The 18869-nt window shown below is 37.3% G+C and overlaps 1 protein-coding gene across 7 annotated transcripts in view; it reads right to left on the bottom strand.

Moving 5' to 3' along the window:
- Positions 1-18869, bottom strand: part of ITSN1 (intersectin 1) — a 116278-nt gene that overhangs the window by 72613 nt on the left and 24796 nt on the right. For 6 of the 7 annotated variants that reach the window (XM_048953899.1, XM_048953881.1, XM_048953872.1 and 3 more), the window contains 6 exons: positions 16266-16325; positions 11661-11753; positions 9570-9633; positions 2477-2637; positions 869-1048; positions 158-251 (listed from right to left, as the gene is read on the bottom strand). In XM_048953899.1, the coding sequence (XP_048809856.1) occupies positions 158-251; positions 869-1048; positions 2477-2637; positions 9570-9633; positions 11661-11753; positions 16266-16293 (620 nt within the window). In that variant the 5' untranslated portion in view covers positions 16294-16325. The remainder of the gene's footprint in view (positions 1-157; positions 252-868; positions 1049-2476; positions 2638-9569; positions 9634-11660; positions 11754-16265; positions 16326-18869) is intronic. The other variant, XM_048953909.1, reaches the window with a different exon arrangement.

Here is an 18869-nt window from a genome sequence, read left to right as displayed (position 1 = left end):
TTGAAAAACCACAGCATGCCACAAAATCCTGAAGTAGTATCTCAACAGGAATCAATTTCTACAAGTATTTTTTTCAGAGAATAGTTTTGTTAAAGAGAAACAGTTCTTCTAACTATGAGGAAAAAGACACACATCCACTCACTCTACATCAACTTACCTAGCCACGTCAAACGATTGTGCCTTTTGCAGTTTTGTGTTCAGCTGTGATCCTGGACCAGATCTACTAAAGGAAGAACTCTTTGGCAATGTGGCTGTAAAATAAGGCATCACCCCTATTTAGTACAAGCTTTTTAAAGTGTGTAATTTCAATGACATTCCTTTAGTTCCTAACGTCAAAAAAAAAAAGCATTATGGTTCTTTTGATAGTGTGACTTTAAAAATACTAAGAGAAATAAACAGTGTCTAACAGAATAGTGAAAACGCATAGGTGCTTTTCTCGTGTTTTCTCACATTTGTATTTTTATGTATACACTCCCGATAACAAATTGTATTAGAATTAATGATAGAACTTACATGTATTTCACTACTTTAAAATAATACCAAGAAACAGCAGTACTTCAGTTATAAATAGGGAGCAGAGGTCCAATTTCTAGTCAACAGTTTACAGGCAAACTTCATTTATCACACCATTGCTCAATGTGACTGACTGCTACAGCACTCCATGTCCCACATGCCTTGTTTTAACTTTCATACATGTCTGCTAAACAATTACATTGGGCTAAATCAAATTACAGTCCTTAACCCAAATCATTCTTTAAAGTAAGTTAGAATGGCTAATTTCATGTATGTTTTCCCCTGGATTTAAAGAAAATGGCAAAACGATTTGTTAAAAGCAAGATTGTACACAGAGGTTCAGTATGTAGCATACCAGGATGAGCAAAAGCAGGCAGAGGCTGTATAACAGCAGGAGCTCCATTAGCCAGGGGAGGCACTGCTGCTGCAGGAACAGAAGATACTAATGGCGGAGACATTCCTACTACTGGAATAGATGCCATTGGCACTGGGGCAACAGTTGTAAGAGATGGCATGCTGGCAATGCCCCCAATACCTATGGGGGAGAAAAGGAGACATTTTTTTTCTAATTTGGAGACTCCCAACGTGGTATAAAAATTTAATGTCAGCCTGCACTCCAGGAAGTAAACACAGGATTAAACAGTGAATTGAAATGGAAACTTTCACACACTCTTACAATCCGCTGCACCATTAGCATGGCAGGGGAACATAAAACAATGTAGAGGGAACAAAATACCATTTTATAATGTAAGCATTTAAGATCACACTGAATGTAACACTGACAAAAAGAAATTAATTAGCATTTGCTGAAGAAAACAACTGTTTGCCTTGAACTAAAGGAAGAGTAATACTGTCAGGTTGCAGTGAATAATGAACCCAAAGTTCACCTTTAGCCACAGCAGAAAGGAACAAGCTCTGGGATAACTGCTTGCAGACTATTGTGAAGATGAAACACTGCAAAGCTAATCAGATAAAGCACAGTAATGAGGTATTCTAGGTGGAAGCACAGCTGTATGGATAACAAGGAGGTTAAGGAGGTCCAGTCATGCCAATGGGAAGAATGAGGATGCACGCAAGCAGCTGAGTTTATAGTAAATAACAAAAAAGAAAATCATGGATTTTGCTGGATTTCTTGGAGAGCTGATTTTATTATACCTTTTCTTACTTAGAGCAGCATTTGTTTTGTTCAATTTCACTTATTTCTTAGTCAGTAATCAAAACTGTAAAATTACGGAAGTGATAACTTAGCAAATAGGACTTTTCTTAATGCTAGTAATTCTCAGGCATCCTTCAACTACAGTCACAGCAATGACTGAATCACAAAGATAAAGAACTTCTAATTATGGCAAAATATCAAGGTATAAAACATGAGGTTCAGCTTCATTTAGATATTTTCAACATAGAATTGCAGAATCACTTCTGTGATTGGAAAAGACCTTCAAGACCATCAAGTCCAACCCTCAGCTGAACCTACAAAATCCCATCTCTAAACCACATCCCTTAGTGCCACATCCATAGTTTCTAGAATACAACCAGAGAACCAGAGATGGGGACTCCTGGGCAGCCTGTTCCAGTGTTTGACCATCCTCTTTAGAAAGAAATTCTTTCTGACATCCACTCTAAGCCTCCCCTGATAAAACTTACGATTATTTTCTCATGTGATATCACTTGTCACCTGAGAAAAGAGATTAACATCTTCTCACTGCCACCTCCTTTCAGGTAGTTCCATTTGGAACATACAGGGAGCAGTCAAAGACCTGAAGCAAACAGGACCTCAACCTATTTTATACAGCATAGTTGGGTGTTCAAAGTTCACTGACATTTTTCTTTTAGCATGTGCATGCAAGTGAAAGCATTTGTTTTTGAGTCCAAGCATTGTTGTTTCAGACACTGCAAAATGAAAATGAAATTATAGTTAGGTTGCTACAATACAAGCTAACTAGATAGACAAAAAAGAGCTTACCAAACCCTGGTGCACCAGATAGAGCAATAGGTGGCTGCTTCATGACAGGAGGCAGCGCAGATGGGAGTTGATAGCCTTGCAGTTTTAATTTGATAAGTTTCATAGCTATTGAAAACTCCAGCTGATCCATCCTTCCATCATTGTTCATGTCAGCTAAAGCCCTATAAAATACACAGTTTTCACAGTTAGATTCTTAAATTATGATCTTCGGGACTGACCTAGAATCATGCACACACAGACCTGTATATTCCAGACTAATTAAAATTCACTCAAAAATAATCATTTCTTAATGCTAGTAATTCTCAGGTATCCATCAACTACAGTCACAGCAATGACTGAATCACAAAGATAAAGAACCTCTAATTATGGCAAAATATCAAGGTATAAAACATGAGAAACAGCTGGCACCAGTCAGCAGACAGAGGGAGCGCGGCTCCTTTTCCTGGCTCAAGATCCAATGCCAATCCTTCAGGTGGAATGAGATGGCCATGCCATCCACAATCCTTCTGCCACCACTGCGGCCTCTCTGGCCCCAGGCGTGCATCCACTGTGTGCAGATACAGCGAGCAATCAGCTGGAGGAAGGTCCTAGCTCTACATACATGGGCACACACACACCTTCTGTTTCTCTTCTGCCAACAGCCCCCCCGTGCCTCACCCCATGTACCATGGCTACGACGAATGGCAGCGGATTCAGAGGTTCAGCTATAAATCATGCACACACACAGACCTGTATATTCAAGACTAATTAAAATTCACTCAAAAATAATCATGCCAGGGTAAAAACAGTTATCAAACAAGACATTGTTTAAACCAAGAGCTTCTTGATTTCTTTCTTGGATTGATTACTGAGTAGTTTTAAAGTCACTTTTGAACTCCTGGAGGAATTACAACAAAGCAAATGGAGAGAAAGGATTAATGTAGCTGTACAAAAACTTCTCAAAATCACTCAAAACTAAATGGCACTACAAACAGAACCACAGACAATCATACGACTGAGTCTGCAAATTAGTACTTCAGCTAAACTTACAACAAAGCGTTCTTTGAATTTGTGCATTTTACTAAATACCATTATGTGTACAAACAGTTTTCCACATAAAAGATAGTACAAAAGATAAAACATAGAGACTAGGTCTTGTGTAGGCTTTCATTCAGCGTAGTCTGACTTAAACCGTCTTGTTTTGTGTTTTCATTCCATGGTTAAGAAAACAGAGCTCAGCATGGAATAGGAGTGAGGGGAGGGGGAGAAGAAGGAAGAATGTGAGCTCCTGCAGTTGCAAACAAAAAAAAAAAAAAAAACACCAAGAAAACACAGTAAATGCATATTAATGATATAATCAGATGTAAGCTTTAATTTTCAAATTATGCTAATTTTTTGCACTTATTTGAAGAATGAAGTACACATTTTAAGTTCACACATACATTTACAAGTCATGGATGCAAAGGACCTGGGCGGCTTAGCTAAACAAAGATTTTTATTTCTAGATCAAATCAACAACAAAATAACAACAAAAGTTTTCATACATGTACGTCAAAAGTTATTAAAACAGTACTGCAATAAACTGACAGTTATTTATAATTTATATTTAAACAAGTAGGTAGTCTGGTAAACACAGTGGCATAGCATTTGAAGTAATGAAAACCCTCCCAGTCCATGCCAAAAAGAAAAGAGACCTAGGATCTCAGCAGATCAACCACATATCTTAAGTGTTTACCCTGGTTTAGAGCGCCAGTAGCACTTTGTGAAAACCAGATAAACTAATACTTTCAAGACATTTTCACCATTGTAGCAACCTTCTGACCATAGTGGAGTAAAATAAAGTAAAACTACCAAGAATCTGCCAGCATTATTTAAAGATGAAAGTCTTAAGAGTGAACTGAAAGAGATGGTGGGACTTATAGTCACAAAGAGAAGTGTGCATTACACCACTCCCTCTAAAATACTGAATTAATGCATACATTCCATTCAAAAACAAGTTTTGGCTGTGTGAATATCTAAATGTTGTCTTCTGAAGCTCTGTATCACAGTGAAGTTTAATTTACATATCAAAGCTGTCTGCTTTACAGTAACTTCAAACTTTGCTTTAATTCCACTTAGCTTTTGAAAGCCCAAATTTGTAGTCAAAATTGGTTCTGGGATCCACACAGCATAATGCAATTTGGATTCAAGTTTCACAGCTTAGTATGTGATTCATTTCACTAATATTCAGTTAAAAGTAGCTTATTGCAATAGTCAGACTTCATGTCTAGTAGTCCAACCAGCAAAAGGAAAAGACAAAACTAGCATGGCAAAACTGGACCAAGAGACGTACAGCTTTGGAATGAGTATCTGTTCCTTGCAGAGCACCATGCTCTGAAGTTTCAGCGTCTGACCACTCCTCCACAAAGAGCAAATAAAGTATTGGTACCACCTGAAGCAATGGGCTGGCTAAAGAAAAACAGAAATATAATACTTTTGTTTTCATGCAACTTGCAGAAATGAGTGAGAGAACCCTAGTAAAGGCAGAGGAAGCCTCTCTCCTAGGAGTGGCAAGGTTAGACTGCAGTAGTAGTAAATAATAAATGTGTCCATCACTCGGGCTTATAATGAACAGGATTTCTCAGGATATTTTAATTTGCTTCCTCACATACATTTTTCTTTTCAGACCCAAAGAAGTTCATATACATTCGTTACCACCTATGAACAGCGATGTCAGATTTCTAAAAGTCTCATCTGGGAGAAAAATATACCGCAAATCTTACAAGCCTGAAATATTCACAGGTGAAGAAGAAAAAAGTTACGTGGAGAGTGGGAATGTCAGAAACTTAATTGCTAAATTTATTTTCTGAGGTGCTCTCTTCTGTGGGTTTTGTATTAGAAATCAAACCAACATACAGTAAACGAACAGGGTAAAATAACTTCATTAGAAAATATAGTGTTAAAAAAAACAATGGAAGCTAGGAGAAGATAATTAGTTTCATTTAATTGATGCTTACAAGCAGACACCACACATTTCTGAAGGAAACTAAAGAAAACACAAAAATATCAGTAGGGAAAATGTGTGTTTTTTTAATGAAAGTTTAGTTCAGTGATTGCTTAGTCATTTTCCTGTCGGATGCCTAGTGGAAAAGGGAGAACAAAAACAGGTTTATATAGGTAGAAGACACGCAGATGTTCATATAGTGTCAGAGAAAAGAGTCTGGAGAAACCTATTCTAGCAGATTTTTGACTGCACTCCAATTAACCAGTAGTCCTCCCAAAGGAGACACCTTCCTCAACACATGGAGGAGTCAGCCAGCTCCACTGGGACCAACTAGCACTGACAACTCAAACTAATAGTTTCAATGCTCCTTACATCTCTGCATCTTCTTATTTTTTCAACTTAAGTGCCTTCTACAAACATGCAAACAAATAAAAAACTGATTTATACAAGTGAAGGCCTTTCATCACTGAAGCAAAGGCATGGTGAAATACAAGGCCATGAAAATGCATAAGAGTAATAAGTTCTACTGTAGGCAACCTCAATTCTACAAATTCTACAACCTCAATTCTACAAACACTACCTATTGTAAGAACATGTAAGCCCTTGCATTCAAGGTGAGAAAACATTAACTGACCAGTATTAAGAAACTTTAACATGCACCAGTCTTACTGCTGGTTCAGCTCACTTACTCTGCATCAGTGACTTTGTTAGTTAATTGAAGACTATGAATTTCAGTGGGAAAAAAAAAATAAAGTATATGCTACAAAATTTATACCAGTTTTTACAGCTTGCTAACAAAATCTGCTTTTTTCTGGCAAAATCTTTAGTGAACACACAGGACAAAGTTCCATTTCTAATGATTGAATCTAGTTGTCCTACCGTTAGATTACAGTGCTACTTTTGAATAAACATCACTTTCAAGGCAGCAAGTGGCTGACAGTAAACACTACCTAATTACACTGTTCTGCTTATAATGAAATCTGGAAGAATGTAATGCCCTTAAATTTGTTTCACTTAACGTCTGACCGGAAACCTGTGGAGAGCAGTAAATGGATTAAACATTGACTAAATATTGATTGCATTTCATATACATGCCTGTGATAAAAATTACAGCGGGCTTCATCACCATGCTTGATTTCAGGTGCTGATCAGATTCTTTCCCTACAGATCTCTCCCTGCTTTTTTCTCTTCTGTTCTGCAGAACGCAGAAACAACTTGATTATTTCTGCATCTATAAAAGGCAGAAACTAAGCGCGCACTCATTTTTTTTTCTTTCCAATGTGCTTATTATTAGGCTACAAAATATCTATCTCCATGAAATTAAGTTGTGAACTTGTGAAAGAAGCCTATGTCTGGGAAAAGTAGTGTCAACCAGTAGCTTTAGTTTGTCCCAAATAAAACAAATAACTCCAAATGGATGAAAGCAGCTGGCATTGATTATTTTCCTTCCCATTTAATTCAAGAGAGACAGGCTACACAGAAAATGCTTTTAAAGGCCACCACTCAGGAGAGCGTTAGAAGAAAGCCAGATTATAACCTACTTAAAAACAGCTATCTTTCAAGCCATTGCGCTCTTGATTCAAAGCCTACTTAGAGGCTTCTTAGTACATTACCAGCTTGGCATACTACAAAGTTTATAAAGGACAGACTAGAACCATACTTGACAGACTATAATAATTCCATTAATTTGCTATACTGAGGACCCAGATTAAAATTAAAAGAAGATACACTCTTTGGAGGTGCATCTCAGAAAGCAGTTCCACCAACTGCAGAATATCCTCAAAGCAGTCCCTGAAGAAGACATTTAACTGATGCTTCAGCTAGCTGGTGTTTCTTGAAGTGTTTTTCCGTGATAGAAAAATGGCAGTTTTATTTAAAATTAAAACATAAGATAGCTACTGTCATTACACTGCTCACTAAAACAAAACTCTCTCTCAAGAGATAATATGTTTGGAAATTCACAGAGGGCTTGTTTTTTCTGCAGAAAGCTGGCCAGTCACTCATTAGGCCAATCCCCTCCGCAATTGCTTTCCCAGTTGTGTTTTTCTATATAGGAACTTCCACAGCCAACAAAACAGACAAAACTTTCTATTAGCATAGGCTTATTTACACATAGATACGATTCTATTATCTGCCACACAGATAGATAAGATTCCTTTACAAAACAAATGCTACGCTCTTGTCTGCATCTGTTATTGATGTAATAAGCTGTATTCAAGTAAGTACAATCATTAAAAATAAGAAAATGCTTGCAACACTCAATATGCATACAATTCCACATTTCTAGTATCAGAAAAGTAATTTGAAGATTTGTATAAGTTGCTCAGATTCAGAACAGTAGCCTTAGGATACTGCTATTAACTTCCAGATTCACAAAGCAAGTGTGCCACTTCCAAGTTTTAACTCTGGGAGTTAAAGCAAACAATGATCCACATTTTTCAGTGTGGTCTGGAACACACTGTGACATCCTTCGGCGACTGAAATGGACTTCATGTCACTGAACAGTCTGACTGCTACTGTTTCTGTGGGACAGTATTAATACATGGGAGGTTACAAGCATTCACCGATTCATCAAAAGAGTTAAATGATTCAAGCGGTGGGAAAATAAGGATTTTCTTTTCTTTTTATTTTTTCTTTTTCTCTTTTTATTTTTCTTTACTTTTTTTTTTTTTTTTTTAAGGATTCTTATTTTTATACCCACTATGAAAACACTGTCTTGCTTGGTTACTCTAATTCCAACTGAGAATGCATACAAGCGATCTAGATTTTCACTTGGGTAATTACTTCTCTTAATTCAGAGATAATTGAAAAAAAGAAGAGATGGTGAAAAGGAGAGATATCTACATTGTTTTGTACAACTTACAAAGGCAGCATGAATAAGTTTTAGTTCAGCTTTATTTAAAAATTGTGCAAGTTCAGGTCTTGTCTCTATGACAACTACAGAACTAGTGGAATGATTCTCTCCCTCTCAAGAGACTGAAAAACTGAATAATTCAGAGAGGAAGAGATTTTTAAGTCAGACTATTTACAACTGTTTAGTTTTGTTAACACCTATTTAAAGCTCATGCCTATGGAATGATTTTGGAGAAAGGCTTTTTTGTTTAAGACAAAACTTCTTTTGCTTTTTAATTAAGAGGCAAGAGAAGTTCCACAGGGACATTTGAACTTCCACTGAGTCTCCCTGCAACTAAGGTAACCAGATCAGATTTGATATTTGTAAGACAAAAGTAATTCTAAACCAAAGTAAACTATTTATTTAAAACCCATGTAAACTCAGCCCTTCTTTAAGGCATGCATATTTCCAAAGCAAATGTTTTTCTTGAATGAAAATAACATTCCTTCTCCATTCTGTGTAGGATTCTGCTTTTAGAAGCCCTTATTACAACAAAAAGTTTTTGTAAGTGCAAAAAACCACTCTCTCTTTTCAACAGATAACATCAGAGAAAAAGTTAACACATTTGCCAAAAGTTGCTCTTGTGGCTTTTTCCAATCAATAAAGTTCCTGCAGTAACACAACTAATGAAAATTATAATGAACAGCCTATGTAAGTTAGCATTCCTGAATCCAGAAGGTTCATGTAATTTGGAGAGGAAATTCTCCAGCACGAAGAACTGGGAGACTGTAGAAATGTGTGTGATGCGTAATACACAGCAATGCACATTTTAAGGTATTTAAGTTCACCAAGAAATAGTAAAAATGTCAAGATTTCAAACTGTATTTCTAACTATAACAGAAATAGTCTACTGCCAATCTTAATTTAGTAACAAATTTTGTTGGTGTTACATAGGTTGTCCAGTAATAAATATTTTTACTACTACTTACTATGCTTACTAATTCTGTTAGTGAAGTTTTAACAGAGCAGAAAGCATTTAGTGGTTTGAAATGAAGTTTCCAAATCACTAACTTCAGAAATGCCATTTGTAGGATGGCTACTTCCAATAGCTGAAAAAGTAACTTAAAAACTCATGCTAAATTATACTAGAAAGCATATTTGCACTGTAGACTTCAGGAAGCACACACGACAAAACGGGTGATTTTAAATGCCAGTATATAAAATATTATTAGTGTCCAAATCTGTACTAATTAGCTTCAAACTGACAACTACAATGTTCCCCCACTGCATATACTTACCATATCTGTGCTAACACCGGCTGAGGTAACCCAGACTGAAAAAAAAAGTTTCTAGCTTGATCACCTATAAAATAAACAGGACATCATTTCAGAAAATGCTAAAAATACATATAAGAGTAAGGAGGAAATTATGAATATCAAAATATCTAAATCAGAAGTAACAGTAAAGCCATAAATACTTAATGCTACGCATACACAACAGAACAAGAGATTTAAATTGGGTTTGTCACTTGAGAACCTACAAGATATTTGCAGCAAGCGTGTGCTGTTTCACTCTGCAATAGTCAGCACCTGAAGACAACTGGACATAAACATTCAGGAAAACGGGAAACTCACAGTCCCTAATCTGTGTCAGTGGCTCTCTTTGAGCAACATACTCTTTGTGAGAACAAAAAAAAAAGTTTCTTCCCAAGAAGGTTTATACCAATACAAACTTCCTGATTTTTTGTTAGTACTGTGCCAGTCAGCTGGCACTAACTGAAGTGGTCTTCATCCTGATGTGAGTCTGATAAGCAACCTTTAACGACAGTAATAGTGCATTTCATTTTTCCAAGTATGAATTAAAAGTAAGGACAGAAAAACAATTACAAAAAAAATCGGGCACTTGGAAATGTTGTGACCTGTAAAGGAGATTTGTAAACAAACTAGAAATAGCACTAAATATCAGAAGAAGTCAATAAAAACAGTACTAACTTGCACACTGAACCATAACAGATTTTTACATCAAGTCTATCACATAACAGAACAGAAACAATAAAACTGGAGGTATGCACTAGTGTGATGTGTGATACTGATTTGATACTCTGGAAATTTGTTTGATGGATTAGACAGCAAAAAAAGGTAACACATTGATATGCCTCACACTTCCATTGAGTGTAAGAGTTTAGATAGGACTGAAGATATTTTAAGGTAGTAAAACAAAACAAACAAAATAGCAGACATCACAGTGCCTTTAAAGCCAAAGCTATCAGTGGGTTTTAATGAAAAATTAGTGGGAACTGTGCAGCCTTTACTTCAGTCTTGCTTGCCACAATTTATACCAACTTTTGCCATTTAGATTTTTTTAAGAGGTCATCCACACCAATTTCACTACTTTATGCACAGTTTCTGAATCAGACTTCAGTTAAATTGACAAATTTTTTGAATAGACTTCTTATTCTCTCGGTATGTTAGTGTAACAGGTTGTTCCCGGGCAGAAATTAAGACCCACGCCATCATTCAGTCATTTCCCTCCACAAAACAAGATGAGAGGAAATTGGAAAAGTGTGAAAACTTGGGAAGCTTGTTGGTCAAGATACAGATAACTGAAACATGAAAAAAAAATATACAAGCAGTACACAGGTAAAAACTCTCACCACCTCAAACAGGCAACCAGTGCCCAGTCTGTTTCTGAGCAACAGCTACTTTGGAAGACAACTGAACCCTTATAAACTATTATTTTTTTGTCGTTTTTGTTGAGCATGCCAATACAGCATATGCTTCTGGTTGGTTTAGCACAACTGATTTGGCAGTGACCCCTCACAACTTATTATCCACCCCCAGCCTACCTACTGCAGGGGGCAGCATGAGAAACAAACAAAGCCTTGAGGCCATGTAAGCACTGGTCAGCAATAGCCGAAACTGTGTTATTAATGCTGCTTTAGTCACAAATGCAAAACATAGCACCATATGGGCTGCCATGAAGAAATTTAATTCCATCTCAGCCAGACTCGGGATAGTGAGTTACTTCATTAAGGACATTAGAAACACTATAAATATCACTGTGTATCGAGGTGATTCCACATCCTGAATTATTATGACAGCTGTCTCTACACAACAGAACTGCTTTATAAAGCCAGTTACAAACAATTTTAATTGTACTTAAAAATCAAGTGGCATAAACCAGGAATAGTGTGTGTATACAGTATAGTGTCAGAAATGGTTGAGTCAACAGTGAGACATACAAATAACAAAGTGATGCAAAGTGAACAAGAGATGTTCAATTTTCTAAATTCTTACACCCTACTTTCTCCTAGGCAGCTCTGTACATACTTAGGCTCAATTACCTAAGATGCAATTAAATGAAATTAGAAGTGAAATCTCTTCCATTACCAGTGATAAATCCAGATGTTGGTTTCAGACTGTGGAACTGTTGATCATGTTTAGCTCTCTCCTCCACAGTAATAGCCCAGATATCCAGGTTGCCTAGTTGAAAAGAGATGCAGAAATATAATTAAAAAATATCGTCTAAAAAAAGCTTCCCTATTTCTGAGTATATCATCCTATATTGGACTTATGAAAACAACAGGGAAATACGCAGAAGCTATTCCTCCAAAGTCTCTAGCTGAAAGCTCTATGAATTCTTAAACAGCCAGTTGGTACTTGTGATCATAGTAGAACTACATGTTAACAAATTACGATGACAGCTGAGCACTGATTCACTCATGTGGCTCAGGGGAATCTTAAGTCACAATTAGGCTACCTACAGCGCAATCAAACTTTAAAATGGGCTGTTAAAAGACAACATCAGAGGATATAACACAGATTAGTCACAAAACTAAATATTCAGCGGGCAAGGGGCCACCTGCCTCAAAGAGCACATACCACGCAACTCGAGTTCTTCTAACTGAAAAGGTATGTCAATTCATGAGATGGGTATTATGTAGTCCTGTACTCTTGTGTCTTGTAAGTCTCCACACCTGTCTAGGAGAAGTGTGATACAACAAGACAGCTAACAATTTTCACAGGCAACAACAGCACCATTTGAGAAACGCAGTTCAGGAATACACTCATCCTTCCTCTGAAACTGAGAAGTCTGAGTAATCAGATCATGTTATGCAGCCCAGATTATTCACACCACGCTTGTAAGTTGGAAGCATTTAGTTTGCATTGAGATTTACTACATCTTCTACAGGACTATGCTCCAACAACGTGTTCCTTAGTTCTACTTTCATTTTTTTCAGCATTTTCTCTCCTCTTCCAGACATTTCACTAATAATGTATTGCAGACTCATCTCAACACTTTGTAGACCAGTAACACATTGTGATTTCAACATCCTGAGAAGTATTTTATGCTGGTGCAACTTCCTGTAACTCCTACTGTATACACATGCAATGATCTGAAGGCATCTAAGTTAATGGAATTACTGTTTTGTGGGAATAAAGAGGAGAGTTAACATTCACGCTGTCTCAGCACTAAACTCTCAGAGATTCAATTTCAGGCTATAGGGCCCACAAATCTCTACAGCAAGGATTTCAAACTGCTTGCAGGGTGAGGCAGAAACAAACTCAGCAGATAAGAGGAAAAGGAGGATTTCCTGCCTCCTAAATGTCTTCTAATTAAAAACTTCTTTCATGTGGCAAAATGTACTTTGAGAGAAAACAAAATGGACAACTGGGAGAGAAACATCCTTTTAAATGTTAAGTTTCATTACTTACATAAAAATTACATTTTTGGTAACAAATTCTCATCTCTGCTTCAGATAATCTATGAATTTCTAGAAGAAGGCAGGTTGATAATAACTCATTCAAAGAAAGGACATCCATTTATTCAGGAGTACCCCAAAGAAACAGAGGCACTGTAAACAGCTTTCAGAGCTGTGCTGCCTGTATGAATTAAATTGGATTCTCCTTTGAATATGAATGTTCCAAAAGACAACAGTTAGTATAAGCAATAATCTCCCCCGCAAACTTCTGGCAGGAGAAAAAAAAATGGTGCCAAGGCTTTATGACCAGTATGCAGCCTAGGCCAACTAACAGCAGATGAGCATCTGCCTGTAATGGAAACATGACTGCTCTTGTCTGGCATAAGATCAGAAAGCTGGATGCAGTAGGGTGCACGTGCAAAGAAAATTTCTTGAATACAGTTTGAATAAAAGAAAAATACCATGGCATTTGTAATGAGTCTCTGACTTGCTCTAGCCCAACTGAGGTGTACATGACTCCAGTATCCCTCTCCCCCACTGAAAACACCACAAAAAAAGCAAAAAACAGCTCCTCCTATCAATTCCCAAAAGAAATAAACCCCAAACTAAAACTCTTTTGATCTGAGATAATAAAAAAATGTTATTAACTATTTCAAAACAAAAATTAATGCTTTTTTCTCTGGATTCCCTGAAACTAAAACAGATGACTGTATTTTCTTCTTCCCGATAGAGATTTGGTCAGTGTTAAAACTGTAGATCTCCTCTTCGGGATATGAACATCAAAAGAGCTGAAGCTAAGTCAAGCAAGTGTAATAGTCTCTTCAGGAGGGCTATGAATGGCATCTCTGATGCCTCATCTCCACCTTTTGCTATATGAGGAAACAATGAGATCCACGGGAGAGCATGAAGGAGGATCTTTCCCAGCACTAAGACATCATTCATGGCTTCAGATCCTGGATGCCACTGTAGAAGTTGCGGTGCACTGCAATATATTTGAATGCAAAGGAAGCAGCCACCAAACCACAAAACTGACTCATCAGAAAGTTATCCTTGAAGGCAGCAGCAAGCGCTCTAAGCTTCTCTTCTTATAAAAGGCTTGGCAATCATCACATCTGCAGAAGTGATGCAGTGCACTCTCATACATGAAATGGACATTTTCTTCTCATGAACAAACAAACTGAAGGTTGAACACCACATTCTCCCCAGCAATTATAAAAAGCCTATTATGCACATTCACTTCATTTAAATAGTCATCCTTAAAATGAGCAGTGTTCTAGAACGTCCGTGAGTCACTCCAATTTAAATGGTGGGTGCTGTTCTCTTTCCGTTCTCATTCCCCAAGCAAACTGGAATATTCTTCAAAAAGAAAGAAGCGAAATAAAAACAAAACCAGAACTATGTATATTTGCATGGAGGTGAATACTGGAGATTATACATTCGGAGTAAAAGCTCACCCCAGAAGGAGATTGCATAAATTTCACCTGCATCTTGAACAGTGCAGGTAACAGTAAATGACAGATTCTTGAATAGGGGAATAATTCCCCCACAAGAACTGAAAATTTCTTTACAACCCCATTTGTTTCCTCTCATAGCAATCTTAGATTGTTCATGTAATTTTTCACAGAGTATATATGATGCTGCCTGGTAGATTTGGTTTAAGTACAAATATTGTAACAGGCATCTCTCACACCATGTTTGAAATTAAAGATACTCCAGAAACTACATTAGCCACATGCTTATTTTAAGCTACTTGCTGTAGAGCAGCCAGATTGGAAAAGCTGTATGAGAAGAAATGTAAATTCCTTCCTTCCTAAAGCCACATAGTACAGTTAACAAGATCCTGGACAACATATGCAAGATCAAATGGTAAAAGTTATCATAAAGTTGAAAAAAGAAAGCTGGTATCCATCTGCAATGCAATAAGAACTCTCTGAAGATGGTAGATTAAAATGCTTTGAAGACAAGAGTTTCTGTAAGAATGTTTGTGTTTAAATATGGGTGCATGCAAAGCACAGCCCTAACTATAAACACAAGGAAATATGAGTCCAAACCAGTAGATTCCATTCACATCATGACTGATCTCAGAGAGTAAAAAATCAGGATAAAAGGAAGCTTTTCATACATTTCTATATAATCTAGAGGTGTATCCTACAGGACTTGATCAGTGAATTTATTTGATGAAAACTTTCAGTAGCCAGTTTTGCTCACAACTGAGTACGTCTGGCACCAAACAAGATGTAATTCCAAAGGGATGGATAATCAAGGCAGTGAATGGCAGCTTCCTATTATATATTTGTTCTGGCTGTGCAATTGCAAAGATAAATTTCTTCTGATATGTTTTATGTGCTTTGTCACAGTGGCAGAGATTGCATCCAAACAACTGCCTCCCTCTAACATACTTTGAACAATGTGCTTTTTTTTTTTTTTACTGAAGTCTCTTACTGGAACTCTAACACAAGATAGAAATTTAATTCCTAGATATTTCACATCCCAAAAACTAGACATCCATTTATATATTTACATATTTACATACATAAACACATATATGCATTTTTGTTTATTTATGTATACTTGTATCCGCATAAACATATACATACATACGAGAACCATATCTGCATTTTCAGAAAAAAAGTCCACAACAGATGCATCATTCAAGTGGAATCAAACAAGTTCCAATAGTTACTAGCATTTCGTTTCCAATCCAAACACAGATTTTGGGACAATGTATGAAGTGATGGCATACAAAGGCATGTGCCATACGCTTTAGCAATGAAAAAATCCAAGAGTCCTAAAACAAAAATCACATCTGTTTCTCAACTGCCAACAGTGCTTGTGAAGCAAGAATTTGTCATGCTTAAGTAGCATTTTAGAATTTCCTCTGGGGGGGGGAGAAAATAAATAAATAAATAAATAAATAAATAAAAGACAGGCCTGAGCAGGGAAACTTAGGCAGATACGACCAGGTACCTTTAGAATGTTGATAAGCACTGCTGTTAGTGGCTGAGTCACCTGGATCTGCCCTAGTTACAAACTGAAGACTGCAATGGAACAATGTGCAAAAAGGGAAATGGTGCAGCTTTTCTGCTTGACCCTCCCAAGATGCCTTTGCAAGATTTCAAGCATGTTTTCTAATGGGTCTGCAAAAACATCACGAGGCAGGTAAGGTAAGGTATCGCTTCAGAAAGATGCAAGACCAAAAAACACTTCAATACAGGACATATTTGGAAGACAACGCATTCATGAAGAATTTTTGCATATAAGAATATATCAGAATACACTATGAACAACTTACCCCCAAAAGGTGTTGGAAACTGAGCCATGGTTCTTTCACTTTTAGCTTATTAATGGATGCCTGAAAATTTTAAAAGAAAAACACACAGTTACAGCATCTTCCATTTTCAGTGTATTAACTGTACCACCACATAATCAATTAGTACAGGACAAACCAAGGCAATGAAGAAGCAGTATAAATGCTACTTGTAAGAACAGCTACTTGTGTAAGATCTAAATGTTTAATTTCTTGCACTACCCTATACATCCATGAGTGTCTTAATAGGAGAAAATAGCTATGTTTCAGTTCTCTTCAAACAACGTCTTCAAAAACGATCTTCATTTATAAATAATCAGCGATGTAGTAAAGAACAGAATTAAGTCAGCCACAACTGACAAGATCTCAGTGACACTGTCCAATGCTGCATTACTTTACCAAGTATAACAGCTCCGCTCCTACTAAAGAGCAAAATTGGCTCTGGTTCCAACTGCTGAAATCATACAACGTTGGCAGAGATCTGTTTTTCACTCCTGACCAAAAAAATCATGTAATGCACTGCCTTGCTGAAAGTTCCTTTGTTTAAACAAAATACATTAAAAAACAAAACTAGATGGCAAGACTCCTTTACCCCTCAATCACCTCACAAATTCAATAAGATGAATACAGTGCTAAAGCTGACATCGCAAGGAAAAACACTTTAGTCGGCGGGTGATACTCTTAACACTGCTTGCTTTTCAAATAAAAGCAGCCTAGAGTCCAGAAATTTAATCTTTAATGAAAAAAAAAAAAAAAAAAAAGCACAGGGAAAACATTTTTCTTGCTCCACACAAAGACTGACATGAATTGCCTGAGCTGAGGGGACAATAGCTAGCCACGGAGCCACCAAACAATGCGAAAGCAGCCTCTTGTCCTACTAGATTCCACTCATGTTTTCCAGGCAACAGGAGAAAAGCAAAGGAAGCAGAACCAGAAGGAGAATTATTTAGACTGCTTGAGCAGAAATTTATCAATATCACTAAGAAAAGACATTAACTTGCACCAACAATTTCCTTTTGTCTCAATTTCTTGTTTGTTCCCCTCTCCCCAACCCCCTTGCACACTTCCCACATACTCCTCTAGCTTCCAACTTGGGAACCTACTACACATACACTCCACAGATGTCACTGAAGAAATAAAATAAAAAAAAAAAAAGAAAAAAAACAATAAAATGACAACAACAAAAACCCAGCAGTTCTGTGCATCAGTCTCCCCATCAGTTGCAATTCATGAAAAAAAATACTGATTTTTTCCCTCATAATTCGGCAAAGCAATCAAGCATGGTACATAACTCAGAAACCTTCACCCTAATGCTAGACAACGTGGCCAATACTAATTTCATGCACAGAAGGCATCATCTCAAAAGTTTAAAATCACACATGTACCCATATGGCATTTCCAATCTCTGAAGCGTACTCACTATCTTTATTACTACGCTTCTATTTTTCAAAACTACAAGCAAACCCTATAAGAGAAGAGTTCTCATAACTGCCACAGATGTAACACTCAACTGTATGGCACAGGCAGCTTTTACACTCAAGTCAAAAAGAGAGCAGGAGAGACACGAGCAGAGATTCTCTCCCTGCTTCCATTTCCCACACTATGCAGAAGGACAAGAAAGGCATTTAAGGCAGGCAGACACGGGAGGATAGGAGCAGAAAGACAAGACTTCTTTTCAGACTTGAGAAGACAACTTAGAGTTTAAAACAGAAATAAAAGATCAATATTCTCCAGTGAGAGATTAATTTGTTTGCTCTTTATTGTCAATATTACATCCATCTTCCATAACCAGAGATTTCATTTTACATTTCATTGGAGCCCCAAGGGGTACATACCCAAGGGCTCTATCTTTGCAGAAATTAAACTCTGCAACTGCAGACAGCTGATTCCAGCAGCTCAGGGTTTGTTACATATGAAAATGAAGGTTAAAAGAGATAAGAATTCACTCTAATGCTAAGTAACTTTGTAGGGTTTTTTTGGTTGATTAATGTTTGGGTTGAAGAACTCTGGGATGGAGAGCAGATATTATTTATCTGAAAACCATCTGTCATATTCATTACGTTATAAACTTACCGTGTATTCAGAATTATTGTAATGGAAATACAAGCATTGACATTTCAACTTGCAACACCATTCTGAAGTAGTAACAAGTTGGTTTAAATCAGTATTCTTCACACCCCAATCTCTGCTGCGTGAGCTCTTTCCTCTGCCTTCTTTGATCCTCCCAGCAAGAACACGTAGCGTGGTGAAACAAAAACTATGCAGGGGCCAGAAAGATGGTAGCAAAACAGTATGGGTAAACATACCAGTTATCCTCAAAAAAACTGTAGGTTCTCTCTAATGACCTACCAGTATTCATATTTGTAGGGACTTCTAGGGAGGGAAGATTAGGGTTGGATGTCAGGGAGAAGTTCTTTACAGAGAGTGGTGAGATGCTGGTACAGGCTGCCCAGAGAGGCTGTGGATGCCCCGTCCCTGGAGGTGCTCAAGGCCAGGTTGGATGGGGCCCTGGGCAGCCTGGTCTAGTGTTAAATGTGGAGGTTGGTGGCCCTGCATGTGGCAGGGGGGTTGGAGACTCATGATCCTTGA

The sequence above is a fragment of the Lagopus muta genome, chromosome 1, assembly GCF_023343835.1.
Source record: "Lagopus muta isolate bLagMut1 chromosome 1, bLagMut1 primary, whole genome shotgun sequence".
Taxonomy (NCBI): Eukaryota; Metazoa; Chordata; class Aves; order Galliformes; family Phasianidae; genus Lagopus; species Lagopus muta.
This window is presented reverse-complemented; position numbering and strand designations above follow the sequence as displayed.